We start from the raw sequence: 16,147 nt of genomic DNA on the forward strand, positions 1-16,147 counted from the left end.
TTGCAAACAAAAAATCACCTTAAGAAATTTGACTAACTGATTATTACCTAGAAAAAATAAACTAACAACCCATAGACTTTATATTATAAAAAATCAAAATGAAATAAAATATACTTTTAAATATATAAAATTGTCATTTTATAATAAAAATAAAAATATTTACTTTTATTTTAAAAATTAAAAAAAGGGACACGACAACATCTACGTCTATCACATTAAGAAAGTAAGTGATTAAATAAGACTTCTATAATGAAGACTAATGTTGGAGTTTCACTTAGAAGCTCAAGAGAATATTCCTTATCTTTGTAGTGTTTATTTTCTTCTTAACATCAGACAAGATGATCTCCTCCTATCTCCATGCTTTCAATGCAGTGAAAGACTAGCTTCAATCAAAAAAATATTGTATGGAGTCTTTCCTTATGAATATTTTTATTTTTGTTTGATTTTGATATATATTGATTTGAACTTTTAATCACATGGTTTACATAATACTTCATAATATGATAATTGCTAATTGAGATATTATTGATTTAAACTTTTAATTACATAATTTACATAATACTTCGTAATATGATAATTGCTAATTGAAATACCTCTCAATAAAATTTTTACGTTTATATTATTATTATATATGAATGAAAAAGATACATTTTCCAGTTCATTAAATCAAAATTTATCATGAGAGCTAAACCACTCTGGAAAAATTTCAATAATTTCCCTAAGCAACGAAAAATACCAATTCACATATTTATATTTATATTATAATTAAATATAAATTTATTTATTATAATTAATATAAATTAATTACAATTGTATTATCTTTGTGCAAGGCAATAGACTGTAGTGATAAAGTTGTCCGGTTACTGTATTAGATAAGGCAATAAACTTTATAAAGTGATAAAGTCGCCCGTATTCCATGTATATCCGTGTGTATATACATCTGTACCCAACTCTTATTTTAGAATTCTAAGAATAAACAGCAGTAAAGTTTATAAAGTGATAACTTTGTATTGTTATTATATTTTATGTGTGTATCAAAGGAATAAAACATGGGTCTATTTTTAAAGAAATTCTTTGCATTCAACATTTGTATTTAACAGTATTCATAAGTATAAGAAGCGAGCCGCTACCGTGGCGGACGTGGACATTCGCTATACGGCGCAAGTGAGGAAAATTGTCAATATTATTTAATTTATAATATAATATTCGAAAGCATATTCACATACTCATGTTAATTGTCAATATTATTTAATTTATAATATAATATTCGAAAGCATATTCACATACTCGAAACATAAATGAAGATTTCATGTGATTCACCAAATCCCCATTATTCTCAACCTTTAGGGAAGCACGCCACGTCCGTCCAATGCCACAGTTATTTGGTATGGATTTTATTATATTTTATTATGGCAAACGGGTACACAGATGGAGATCGAACCGCTGCTAATCCCAAATCTCAGATTTATGAGAAGTGTTCAAACCACGGTTTTGATAAGACGAGGTTCAGATTGAACTGCAGCGCCGAAAGGCCTCTGGTTATTGCAATCCAGGTTTGATCCGTAGCTCACCCCAAGAATGTCACTGTATCTTTTGTAGAAGCCGATGCGATCCTGCTGCCTCGAGTCACTGCCTTTCCCGCACTCCAGCCCGCCGTTGATGATGTTGGTAACTGCTCCATATCCGGCCGCTCTCCCAGCGGCGGTGTCGCTGCCGGACGGACTCCATCTCCCGGTCATGACGTCGTGGCAGGAAGGTTTTGGAGACTGGGCGGTCATCCAGAACCACACCGCCGTCTTAAAAGAGACCGTGGCATCGCTAGCAACAATGTCCGGGTTGTTTATGCCGTCGAATCCGATTGCTTTGCCGGCCGGTCCATAGTTGTAGTTCCTGAATATTACAAATCAAATTGAGTACACTGAGCATTAGGCTTAAATTTCATGCAGATATTTCTTTTTGGGTGCGTCTGTGCAGAATATAATTAAAGAAATTAAAACTGAGAAGATATAGAAACGACGGACCATGACAATTGAACGGGCCCTCGTCCGTAGTATCTCTTTCCAGATGCACAGGGCCACTGGGAGGTTGGCTGGCAGTACTCGGCGGGAGGATTGCCTTGCTCCTCTTTGAAACAATAACCCCACGCGTACGGGCCGTCTGGGGCCGTCGCCCATCCGCCTGTTTACCAATATTTCTTACGCAATGAGATGTGAATCCAAATAAGATCACAGAGGTAAATCACAAGTAATAGAGATAAAAATATGACCTGTGGTTTCGTGGGAGGTTTGGCCAAAGAAAGCAGCGAGCTCTCTTTTCCGAGTAGCGGCATCGCCGGTGGTGCCGAAGGAGGGAAAAGCATTGGCAGCCGCAATGAAGGCAGAGTAGGTGTAGAATCCGCTGGCCTTGCAACCGGCGTCGTTTCTGTGCTTCAATAACTCATTGAAAATGCTTTCAGTGATGATAGATGCAACTCCCTGTCCACCGGGAGTGGGTGAGGGGGGCGTGGGAGTCGATCCTCCGCATTGGCTCTGGCAATCCTGCCCGCAATGGGCGTCCGTGTTGCCACACCATCCCCATTTGCTGCAGCACAAGCCACCGGGACAAAGAGCTCCGCCCGCTTGCCGTCCGCATTGCTCCGCAGATACAAAATACAAATTCATCGTCGCCATTGTAAGCAAGGCGATCGCCATCGAGGAGAACTCCATCGATTTCATATTGCAGACACTCGTTTCTATCTCAGCACTGCATTAATTGCAACTTTCAGTTAAATTTTGGAGACCGTAGGTCCTCTTTTATAGCCATATTTCCAGTCTCCTTCACGATCACGTCTCTTGAAGCTATATGAAATATTATCCGCTTCCGTGTTCACTCGTCTCTTCAAGCTATATGAAATATTCTCCACTTCCGTGTTCGCTCATCTTGATTCTGACGGCCAAATTTTCAATTCAATGAATTCCAGGTTATATTTTATTTGTGATCAGGAGAGACTTATGTCTGAACGCCATAAAGACCTTTAATTGATAAAGTTGAAATTAAAATATTTATGGGATGTCCTTAATTGTCATTAATGAGGCCGCCGCCCAGACCAAAATGATTTCTACGAACATGGAGATGACGACAGTCCAGTCGCCCATGTGGTACTCAATGTCCGCATCCGACACATGGACGACTTTGGCACCCAAAGTCGTAGTCTAACTGTAAACGAAGCCTGGAATTTCAAATTCATCCCTTTTGTCTCAAAGTGGAAATTTGATTAGTGTTTTATATGGATCCTAGAGCTTGACCTAGTTCTAGGTTATTATATTTAAATAATAGTTTATTAATTTTATTTTATATTTGAATAATAGTTTACTAGTTTAACTTCATAATATGGAATGGCTTTATTTTTTATTTTTAAATGAAATGTGTATTAACTGTGTTTATTTAGTGATAATATAACTACTTAAATCTTTTTGTCTTCATAAAAATCTCATTTCAAATAATGTGCCTAAAATTGGTAAAAAAAATAAATGCCCTTCCAATTTACCAATAAGAAATAACTATTACAACTATCTCTGTTTAAATCACTTATTAAAACTTAAATCACGTGTCAGTTTTAACGTTTCCAAATTTTTCCTCCACCTAAATAAGTTTTAAGTTTAATTTATTTATACATTTAAAAATAAATTTTAAATAAAAATAAAAAATAATTCACTTTTTATAAATAACTTAAAAAAACAAAATATTAAAAATCATTAAAGAAAAGAGTTAATAATTTGATTTTCAAAGATTCCAATTATTCTAACATTCTTGTTTTTTTACTCAGATTGATGGGAGTAGGCTCATTTCCTCATCAATATTCTCTTTTGGAATTTAGTGATTTTTATTATAGATTTTTAAAGTAGTTGATTTTATTTAAAGGTTAAAATAGTAACAATTTGGATTTAAAATTTTAAATTATTTTAAAATTTTCATTAAATTAAATTTTATTTCAATTTGAAAATATATTTATAGATCCTATTTTAATTTAAAATTTTAATAAATAAAATATTTATTAAAATTTAATGAAATATTTAAAAACTCACCGAGACTTATACTAATTTCTTTTAATTTTGTTAAGATTTTAGGTTACTTTTTAATATTATATATATATATATATATATATATATAATAAAAAAATATTTAAATTTTATTTTATTATATCTGATCTCAATATAAAACTCTAAATAGTTCACATAATTTTATTTTTCTAGTAACAAAATAGGAATTTTTAAATTTCTGTTATGTTATTTAAAGTAATGTAATTTTACTTAAATAATATTTAAAAAATTTGTCATCATTATATATAGATTATTATAAACTTAACCACTTTTTCAATAACTATATAAATAATTTATTATATATATATTATATTTCATTAATTAAGAAATATTTTCTTTCTCAAATTTTAAACATGTGATAAATAACACCTACCTATCAATTAAAAATATATATATATATAATTTAATAAACTATATATATATATATATATATATATATATATATTACAATGTTCCAAGGTTGAAATTTCAAAATACACCCATTTTCAATGGTTAACGGTTTTGCAATTATTTTAAGTGTATTTAACTAACCAATTGTGATATCCCTTAACCATGTAAATATGTTAATAACTGCAGTTTGAACAACTATTTATTTTCTAAATTTAAAAATATCATTTTGGAAGTTAATTCTTTTTTTAATGAAGACAACAGTTAACAGTAAATATTATTCTTACTCGATAAACAATTAGGGAAACAGTTACTTGTTCCTAACTAAGTTCTTGAAACTAATTTCTTAAATATTTATTGAGGGGATCAAGAGAGGTATCTGAGATTCAGGAAAAGAAGAAAAAAGGAAAATACTAAGGAACAGGTTGTGCTGAAATGTCAGACATACCTATAGGGCCATGTCTGGTTTGGATCGGAGGGTAGTGAGGCTAGAAATCTCAAGAAAATTACAGTTCATGTATTCAAGAACAGCTGGGGGGAGACTACTAAAGTAGTTTCAAGGTTGGGAGGTAAATATATAAAGAATTTAGGTCTGGGTACAGACTGAAATAGGATTATTTCAAGCTAGAGAACGGTTCAGATAAGGATTATTTCAAGCTAAACAATGGTTCATATAAGTAATGATATCACTTGTTTATTACTTAGAGCTCTGTCTTGTTTTTGGCATTGTCATGTTAGTGTATTATGATATTCTATAAATTCAAGAATGAAATTCATGCTTTTATGAGAAATAGAACGAATAATGCTATAAATCTAAACATAGAAGTGAAATTAAACATAAATATGATATGCGGAGAACAAAACCTCATTTTCATTATTCTATATAAATAACGAGTATGTTCCCGGGATGCGGGTGACACCATGGTTGAAGGCGAGGAGCCACATGGAAGCCATGTGTGGCCTCATGCCTGAGACAGGCATTCAATGCGATCCGCCGCCGAAGATTATAAGCGTGGTTTCAAGTGCGATTAGGGACGGCAATTTAATGCATTGTCCGGGGTTCAGGTGCGATTACAGAGCGCAGTTATGGCATGTAGAGTTCGAGGAAATGCTGAGGAGGTTAAAAATGGTGAGGGGGTGGATCGCATTGTGTTGGTTCACGCTCAGAAACTGGAGACTGGTTTATGGTTTAGGGAGTGTGCATCTGCTGTGTTTATGGTTCGCGGAGCTACTGCTCACGCCATTCCTCTGTCAATTGACTGCGGCTTCCAGGCTGAAAGAGCGGGTGGAGGGCGCTTCAATCTCCCCAATTCCTCCTATTCTGCTCTGTTCTTCCCCCCGGTTATCTGTGGGAAAATGGTCAGGCCTCGACAACGCCTTCTCAGCCGTCGAGGCACTAGTCGAGGCGGGTCTTCACGCCCCTCCGATGCATCTCCCCAATCCCGCTGCTGTCGATGCCTCTGCCATCGAGTTGCAGAAGCCCATCCCATCCAAGCGAGCCAATTCTTGGACTCTAGTAGCCCAGAACCGGACTCGGCACCTCTACCTGCGTTTGGCACGGCCGTCTTCTCTTTCAGTAGCTCCCAGGAGAATTCCCGCATCAACGCCCATGTCTCGGTCCTTTTCCTTGAAGAACCGAAGGATGAGGGCGAGGAATACCCCAGCAAGAAGATGCACCAGGCAGGAAGCTCAAGGGATGTCGAGGGATCGCCAGAGGCAGCTCCAGAGCGTGCTGTTAATCCACCTCCGTCTCAGGCAGCGCCTTCTCCAACGGGGGACAAGAAAGAACCGGACCCTCTCCCTGAAGACTATGGCTGGTACCCAATTATCGAGGAGGAGCCGGATGATTAGCCGTCCTCTTGCTCAGCATCACTCTCTCAGACGCTGCTCAAGTTCTCCCATGTTTTTCTATGTCTGCTTAGGCCTACTGTATGTTTTTGCTGTCTATGTATGGTTCAAAAGAAATCTTGTCGAATGGTTTTTGAAGCCCCTGTGCGGGTTCCTAATGAAGGTCTCCTTTTTTCTTTCTGAGCCCCTGCGCGGGTTGTCAATTTTGGCTCTGATAACACTTCTGTGGTTTAAAGCCCCTGCGCGGGCGGTATGTCTCAGTTGCGGTGCCCCTGCGTGGGCTGCTCTTTCTGATAACCTCCAGTCCAAAGTGCCATCCATGGCCTTGGGCAGTATGACTCAATGACTGTAATTGTTTCCTGTTCATGTATATAATAGAATAGCATAGTATTAACTAGAAAAAAAAAAGAGTATGTTAAAAAAAAAATCACTAAATCCTCTGTTAAGAAAAAAAAAGAAGAGGGGATTTTTCACCATAGCGAAACTCTATTATAGACTCCGTTAAAATTATTCAACTATTCAACAGAGTAAACATACTCAAAAAGAAAAAAAAGGAAATATTCGAAGTTCTCAAATATCCCCCACACAGTCAAATTTATACACTTTCCTTCCAAAAAGAAAAACTAGGAAACAATTAAAACAAGAAGGGGAAAATTTATACAGTTTCCTTCCAAAAATAAAAACTAGGAAACAGTTAAAACGAGAAGGGGAAATACTTCAGTAAGAATACCTGGTCGGAGAGCGATGCAAAGATATCGACCAAACTCTCATATACATAAAACAAGAACAGGGATAAAATCTTTGTATTATCTATAAGACATTTAAGATAATGCAAGATAGAACAGAGACATTATGCTTCCTCCACTATAAACCCGTGCTCGTAAATTTCTAAAACATCAGTTGAATATACCGAAGTATGATAGAAAACATCCATAGAATTGCAAGCGAAAGTCTAGCAGTGGCACAGAGACTAATCCGAGAGAACAATTAACAATAACGAATCTTGCATTTCCAGAAATTGGTTAGAGACAAAAACAAGTTCATATAATATTTCCCCAACAGTTTTTAGAATCAAAACATAACTTTCCATCCAGGGTTCGAATCACCCTCGTCCCTAAGCGAAATTATACAAATAAAAAAAGTCCCAGTCGAGGGACCGGTATAATCTTGTAGTTTGTTCATAGCCAAAAGCGCTTCATAAACTTAATTTAAAATTCAAAATATAGAGGGTAAATTGACAACACAATTATGGTAAAATATAAGTAAAATATAAGTGCCAAGCTCCCTACAGAGCTGCAACCTTAACTTCAAAGGAAATCAAACCAGAACCCTTGCATACCCGAAATGAGCATAACACAGTTTACAATTCAACCACAAAGCCAAGCCTTAAGAATGACATATAGCTTGTTCATGGCAGTGCCTCCCCCTTAATAGACTTATCCATTTTTTTTTTCGTACAAAACAAAAATAATCTTTTCATCAACCAGAAAAGAAAAATACAATGTTACAAAAAAAATCAGTATACTACCAATTAACCAAAATAAAAAGATGGATTTCAAAAATATTTACAGTTTCCCAAAGAACCAAAAAACTACTATAATCAGTCAGTCCTAAGTATTATATGAAGATAGCATTATATCATTCTTCAAGAGTGTTTGCAAAGAATGATAAAACTGTAAAAGAGTATCATGTTGTTGGCAGGAAAGCATAGATCTCAAAGTAAGATTAAACATGTGCAAAATGTTGATAAACCATCTGATACTTGAAAAAAGGATAAAACTGTAAAAGAGTATCGTGTTGTGGGCAAAAGAACATAGATCTTATAGTAAAATTAAACATGTGTAAAATGTTCATAGACCATCTGATACCCATAACTAACCCAAACACAATAGGTGACCACAAGGGATTTGTAATCTCCCATGCCTCACTAACTGAATGCCTTGATTTGTAATCAAATTTGAAAAAAACTTCTTAATTCCCATAAATCCAGAAATTCATTTTCTTTTGTTTCACATATTATCAAGAAAATGGTTGCTTCAATGGTACTAAAGGAATTTGACACAGGTGATTTCAAGTGTCCAAACAATGTTAAAAATATTTTCGTTTGTATTTTTCAATGTACAATTTTAAAATCATGTTTATTTGGAAGGGAAAAGGACTAGATTTTTACATTAACACGTAAAGTATTGTGATAAATTCATTAAACAAACAACAAATTTTTTTTTTTAATTATATTTATTAAATAAATATTTGGTTATTCACGTAATAACATTATGTACATTTTAATTAATTTGTATCAATGAATGATTTAGATAAAAAATATTATAAAAATATTAAAAATATAATGCACTGATTATAATGAAAGAAAATAAATTTAATTAGAATGTTATTTCAGTTTTGATTATTAATTTGAAATGAAAAATAAATAAGAAAATTAAGATGTTATTTTAGTACAATTTTTTTAACCATAATATAAAATATAACAAATTATATTTAAAAAAACTTCCAAACATAATTTAAAAAAAAAACGATCTCTCCCTGGTTACTAATATAAAGTTCAAATATTACTTTTCTATATAATCCATATTGGTTACATCAACAAATTTACTAATATAAAGTTCAAATATGACTTTCCTATATAATCCATATTGGTTACATCAACAAATTCTAAATCTGGTTGATAAATGATATATTTTGAAACTATAATAAATTAAATACAATAATTGTCTAGGTAATTGCATAGTTTTTGGAACATATCCTATCATTTTATCATGAGATAGGTTCAAAAATCATAAATAAATAAAAATATTAATTAAGAAATGATTTGATTATTTGATTAATATTTAAAACATTTTAATTTAAAAAATTATAAATATTATAATACTAGAATGAATATTTTTATTTGATAATGAAATTTGAATTTTGAATCATGTAATTTATATAATATTTTATAACCTAGTCATAGTTATGGCTAATTAAAATACTCTATGAAAATTTTATATTTATATTATTATTATATATATTCTAATTCATTATATCAAAATTTTAGGAAAATTAAATTTGTATGGGAAAATCTTAATTTTTTTTCTCAACCACTAAAATAGAGACCATTAATATTTTAATATTTTTATTGTATAAATTAATTACAATAGTAGTACTTCAAAAAATACATGCTATCTTTGTCTTTTTATCTCTATTATAAACGCATATAAAAACTATATTAATTTGTCACACCCCTTTTTCCATGGCAAACATAGAACGTCAAATATAAAAAAAGTAAAGTTGTCGTGCGACTGTCACTGTATTCCATATATATATATATATAATATGTATATATATATATACCCTTTTTATAATTTATGTTATAAAATAACATCAGTACCTAACCATAAACAGCAACATTGTATTGTTATACAAAGGAATAAAACATGTGTATATTTTAATGAAAAATTTTGTAATTAACATCCGTCTTTAACAGTTTAAGAGATTTCAAAGTATACGAAGCGAGCAGCCACCGTGGCGGACGTGGACTTTTTGCCCTCTATCATTATCACACCGGCTCAGGTGAGAAATTGTCATTATAATTTAATTTATAATATATAATATTCGAAAACATATTCACATACTGGAAATATCAACGAACATTGCATACGATACGGCCGACCGGACCGAGTATTAAAATTTAAATGCAGTGAAGCTCATAAAGAGCCTTTAAATTAAAATTAAAGTATAAATGGCGTGTCATTAATTGTCATTGATTTCCGCGCACATGGAGCCGCCGGCGAATAAGTCCCGAATGTGGTCCTCAATGTTCGCGCTCCATCACGAGAGACTTATCCTTAAAATTAAGTTGAAATTAAAATATAAATGGCGTGTCATTAATTGTCATTGATTTCCGCGCACATGGAGCCGCCGGCGAGTAAGTCCCGAATGTGGTTCTCAATGTCCGCACTCCATACGTGGACGAGTTTCGGAGTAACTAGGAAGTCTATTTTCGAGGAGGCCTATTTTTGTAACAATCTGGTCTCATGCTATAATTGATTCGACTATACTAAGTTTAGTAACAATCTTCCCTCTTTATAATTTCGTGATCTTTATTATAGATTTTGAAAGTATTTGGATCTATTTAAATAACGGCAAAATGTGTGATGTAAAGTTGTGTAACCTTAGAATTTGGATGATGTAAACATGTTTAGTTATTTTAAAATTTTGATTACATTCAGTTTTATTTTTAATTTGAAAATGGATTTATGATTAATATTTAAAATTTAATTTGAAAATGGATTTATTGTTAATATTGTATTTAAAAAGTATGTGATTTTTTTCGGATAATCATTACATTATAAGAGATTTGCCATTTTTCATTAACAAAAAACAATTGTTACATTTACAACTTCATAAAACATGTTATAAAATAACGCTGTATGTTAATTAAAAAATATACCTAAATTTTAACAAGATAATGATAAATTATTAAACATATATGTAAATATAAAAAGCATTTATAAACCGTGAACTGTCCAAATTCATGGAACGCATGTGCCACTCATCCTCTTGACCTTGGTTTTTCATAAAGCTTAGATATTGACGGTTTTAAAAATGATTTTGTAAATGTTGTGTGCAAATAAACTATGGCATGTAATAACAAATATATAGGATAACTATTATTTTGCCCTGAGAAGCTTTCTCGATCTTTGTAAAATTAAAATGGAAATGAATAAGAATAAACCTCTTATCCTGTATAACTAGATCCCTAATTTTTGTGAGGTTTTTAAATAAAAAACCACATGGCATGTATGTGTTATGGATTCCAAATATAAAAGACAAAAAGTTATGGACATTTTTATTTGGTCACCCAAATTGCAAGAGAAACTAAATATGTGTGTCCAATCTATGTGATTTAATTGAATGGGTTGAGTATCACTACCTGGACCTCCTTCCAAACATTTTTTCCGATCATATAGCGGAAGAATAGATTGGCTCATCACTTTACTGAAAGGCATTGAATGAAGTAAATGACAGAGTCATTTTATTTGTATGAATCTTCTCTTCTAATTCAGATTAATATAGAAAGAATCTCAAAAAGAGATTTCGATAACGCCTTACCCTTCAAAGAAGGGTAAGGCCTAATCGATTTTTCAATTTCGCATGTATACTATTTCCCACAGACAGTAAGTGCATCAAAGAAGGGTAAGGCCTTATCGATTTTTCAATTTCGCATGTATACTATTTCCCACAGACAGTAAGTGCATTTCCCCTACTATAGGGATGACCCTAATCCGGAATATGAACCATAGAAAAAGACACCCAGTAGACCAATCACGATAATACCAGTTACAGTACCTATCAACCAAAGAGGGATCCTTCCATCCATGGCATTGGCCCTATATCTTTCAATAGAATCAAGTAGATATAGTCCAAAACTAAAAATACATTACACAGATTCCACTTTTGTAGAAAGGAGGTGCCGATTCCCAATATACACAACAAATCTCGTTAAATTTAACCATCGGTCCCACTCTCACGATTCAATAGGCCAAGCTTTTAAATGGTAAAAGTAGATTGTCATTTCCAAACCTTAGAAGGGTAGATGGCACTGAATGACAGCTACACACTCTGTAACACACAATTCCTATAGTACCTTTGGTCAAACACAATGAATTTGAAGGGAAGTGTACACGGCATTACACAATGGTACACTCTAATAAGGAGAATAGAGATTTATAGCTACATGATGAATGTTGTATTCGGTTAGAATTTTAACCTTTTAAGATTTATGTAGGCCAATGTGATCCTTAATACATTTATTCATTACTTTAGTCAATTTATTTTGAATAATCTGACTATTCACAATTTTTCACCGACTATCCTAACTCAAGTTAAAGTAGTAGTTCACTAAAAGAATCAGCTCAAGTGGGCCCAATAGAACTCACAACTCCCACTTAAGTCTTCAGTGTCGTTCACATTATTCCTTTGCAAACCAAATCATATTATATTTGAATTAAAATGTATAAATTAATTTGTTTGAGCGCCAATTTTTTAAACAAACTTTTAAATAATTAAGAAAAAACAAACATGCGCATACAAAGAGTGGATGGTGCAAGCATAGGGGCTTCACTTGGGGAGCAATACCATACCATGTGGGTTCATATTGGGGGATATTTATTAAGGAAAAAATGACACAATATATTGGGGGATATATAGGGGGGAGAGGGACTTTATACTAGTAAGTATAAAAAATGGAGTCCAAAGTTAATGAAAAATATAAAGGGGTATAGAAAATGTTAATGAAAATATGGATACCTACAATATCTAATGAAATTAGGGGTTTTTAAATTGGGAAGATGCATTGCGTTTGTATTGGTAGGTGTTTAAAGAATGTGATTTTTAGAGGTATTTTCCAATATGTAGTCAAATTAAGGGTATTGTTTAATATGCCACGAACGCACGTGATATGTCCGAGGTTCATTGAGTGAAGCCCCCATGGGTGCAAGAGGCACTTCTTTGCATATTTCTATTATTAAACCTTATTCCCGTCTCATTTTCCATAATTGGCTACCAATGAACTTTACTTCACCCTTAGAATCATCCACCTTTTACATAAGGATTTGTCATATTCTTGTTTTCAAGAGACTTGTAAGTTGGTATTAGGTAATAGTGAAATGGCCAAGAACTATTAAAAAGTATGGTCTCAATTTCAAACCTCTTTAAGTCGCACTTTCACAACCCATGTAACTTGTGTTACTGTCCAGATTTCCATCACTGGCTATTTGTCATCTGCTACATAAATGTATTACGAGAGCCTCGGATGCTATATTCTATGTATACTGGCTACTTGTCCTCTGCTACATAAATGTATTACAGAGAGCCTCAGATGTTATATTCTATGTATATACACATACAATATAAATATATTGTGTATATATACACAGTGGTTGTCAACGGTCAGTGGGTTTAGATAAATCACCCACCCACCAACTGCGTTTCCCTCTCAAAATGTGTAAACGACAAAAAGGTACCTAAAGTCTTCGAGCCTCGAGGCATGAAAATATTTTTAATATGAATGCAAAGTTGTAACTTAGCGCTTAGCAAATCACGGTTTTTTAACCTGTGAACCTAGCAACCTAGTAGGGGGTGCATCGTTGGAAGTTTATCATTATAATTTTGTCCATCAATTAGATTCGAATTTAAATTCACGTGGTCATGGATGCCAATTCCCCTACCTTTACTAGCGGGATGTTCCCCCTTACAGCAAATGTGAAGCACCTTGCAACAAAACTCCACCATTCCGCTACGCAGATGATAGGTATACATAGGGTGAACAATAGAATATATTATTCAGCCTTAGCTTTTTTTGTTCTCTCTATTTTCATGAAATCCCTGGGAGATCCTTACACTGGTTCTATCTCAAGGTACGAGTAAAGTTAGTCATTTACAATTTGGTCATGGGTAATCCCAATGAAGAAATGAGAATCCCCAAGATATGAGGAAAACACAATCGAAAAGAGTCTAGTAAGTAGTAACCCTCAAAACAAGGTTTTAAATCTGCCAGCGTTGCTTTCCGTAAGCTTGGCCAATAGGGTGAATTGTTAATATCTAGCAGAATGGCTACAAACAATATCAAGATATATTTATGTGAAAAGCTAATCTCTAAGCTTGACAGTCAGATGAGTAGCATGTACAACACTATGCCCTTTTAAATGATTAGTTGAGAATAATTAAGATTATTTTGATATTAATGGAGAAAATAGTTACATTGTTGTAACTTTCTTCCTAGTTTAGGATTAGTTCCTATAGTTATGGGGTTTGGGTGCAACTTCCTATTTCCTAGTATTGTATTTAATGATGTAATCTTTGATTGATTGAAATATAGAGTGGACTAGAATGATCTCTCAAGTTTTGTGAGTGTAGTCTCTAGGTGCAGGCCACACCTGAGAGCTACATCTCTTTCTTTTCAATTTTGTTCACATTTTATCTTGGTATCAGAGCTCAGCTTGAGTGAGCCTGACTTTTTGTCACCTGTGTGGCGGAATTGCCTATGTGGCTGGAATAGCCTGTGTGGCTTGAAGTGCCTTTGTGGCTGTGTGTACACGAGAGCTCTGTGCTCAATTGAGCAGGTGGATTGCAGAACACCTGGCTCAGACTCAGAAATTTCTTTTTTCTGAGTGGAAAGGTCGATTAGCACGGATTTTGCGCTGACAGTCGCGCCAGAAGCCCGATTAGTGCGGATTTTTGGGGATAAATCGCGCCAATGCGCCAGAAAACCCAATTAGCGCGGGATTTTACCGGGAAAGTCGCGCCAATTCAGATACTTACACCGATTTTTAATTAGCGCGGATTTTTCGCTCGGGGTAGCGCCAAGGGGATTTGTGAATAGTGTGAACTTCGTTTGGCGGTTTGCAAACGGTGCAGATCAGCGAAGTTGCAGATCCGTCCAGGAGAGACAGATCGGGAGAGTGCTAGAGGAGATCTGCGGGAAACCTCGACTTCGTTTGGCGATCTGCAGGGAAAGCAGGATCGACAAAGTGGTAGATCAATCCGGGAGAGGTGGATCGGATCAATTGTGATCAGATCATTGTTTCGACTGTGTTGAAAACGCCGAATTTGCTCATTGGAGCAGGAGTGCCAGACACTGTAGATCGGTGGCAGAGGTGACAGATTCATATGATAGGTATTGTTTTTTGTTGTTGTTAAGTAGATTCACAATAAGTAATACGATGGAATCTTACCTTAACGAATCTGGTAAACTCAACGGGTCTAACTTCACGAATTGGAAGTTTAAGATCCAGACCCTGCTCGAAGGTGCGAATGCCTAGACTATAGTGACAGGCGATGAGCAGAAGCCGACTGCAACCACACAAAAGGAAGACTGGGAAAAACGAGAAAACAAAGCCAAAGTCCTGTTGAAGATGTCTGTGAAAGACAATGTCATTGCACACATCAGAGACTGTAAAACGTCCGCAGAGATTTGGACGAAAATCAAAAGTCTGTATGAAACTCAGAATGCAAACAGAGTTTTGGCTCTAAAAAGAAAGCTATTTTCAATGAGGATGGACGAAAGGGAGTCTGCTACTGCATTTGTCGTGCGAATTAAGGATGTTAAAGACGGATTGGGGGCCATTGGAGTGGCGGTGGCTGATGAAGATCTTGTTGCAATTACAATGAATGGGATGCATGATGATTTCCAAACCTTCATCACTGGAGTCTCGGCAAGGGAGAAAACACCCACGTTTGATGATCTCACTGCGATCTTGCAGCAAGAGGAAGAGCGATGGCAGAACCTGAATCTGAACCCCCAAAGTGACGATCTTGCGCTGGTGGCAAAACGACGAGTATATAAAGGGAAGCAGTCACAGCAGCAAATAGTCCAGAAAGGAGGAACAACACATAAACATCACTGTCATAAAGGTATGCTTGCAAATCATTCTGAAAAGAAATGCTTTTATTGTGGAAAGAAGGGTCATATACAGAGAGATTGTTATTATAAGAAGCAGGCTGATGAGGCAAGGAGGAGACAGGTAAATCCAAAACACAGAGGATATTTTGTTGAAGAAGAAGACTTCAGTCATGAATTTCGACTGTTCACAGTCGACTGTGCCCTTTCAGCATCGAATGAAGATGACATCTGGTATGTCGATTCCGGAGCATCCTCTCACATGACAGGTAATAAGGAATTTTTTGATAGTCTTGAAGAAATTATAAATGGATCAAAAATAAATCTAGGGGATGATAATGGATATCAGATTAAAGGTCATGGGGTGATTTCAGTTAAGTTACCAAATGGAAAGATTAGTCACCTTTCAAATGTTTTATATGTACCTGGAATAAAGAAA

The 16,147-nt window shown here is 34.5% G+C and overlaps 1 protein-coding gene across 1 annotated transcript; it reads right to left on the minus strand.

The window, feature by feature from the left end:
• Positions 1–1,361: 1,361 nt before the first annotated feature.
• On the minus strand, positions 1,362–2,783 carry LOC149188543 (endochitinase-like). Its single transcript, XM_089411675.1, has 3 exons — positions 2,267–2,783; positions 2,022–2,178; positions 1,362–1,890 (listed from the first exon to the last, which is right to left on the minus strand). The coding sequence occupies exons 1-3, from the start codon at positions 2,712–2,714 to the stop codon at positions 1,479–1,481; spliced, it is 1,017 nt and encodes a 338-aa protein (XP_089267801.1). The 5' UTR covers positions 2,715–2,783; the 3' UTR covers positions 1,362–1,478.
• Between the last annotated feature and the right edge of the window lie 13,364 nt (positions 2,784–16,147).

The sequence above is a fragment of the Pinus tabuliformis genome, chromosome 3_1 (genome assembly GCF_031772625.1).
Source record: "Pinus tabuliformis cultivar Carrire ecotype Pingquan chromosome 3_1, CPIR1, whole genome shotgun sequence".
NCBI classification, from domain to species: Eukaryota; Viridiplantae; Streptophyta; class Pinopsida; order Pinales; family Pinaceae; genus Pinus; species Pinus tabuliformis.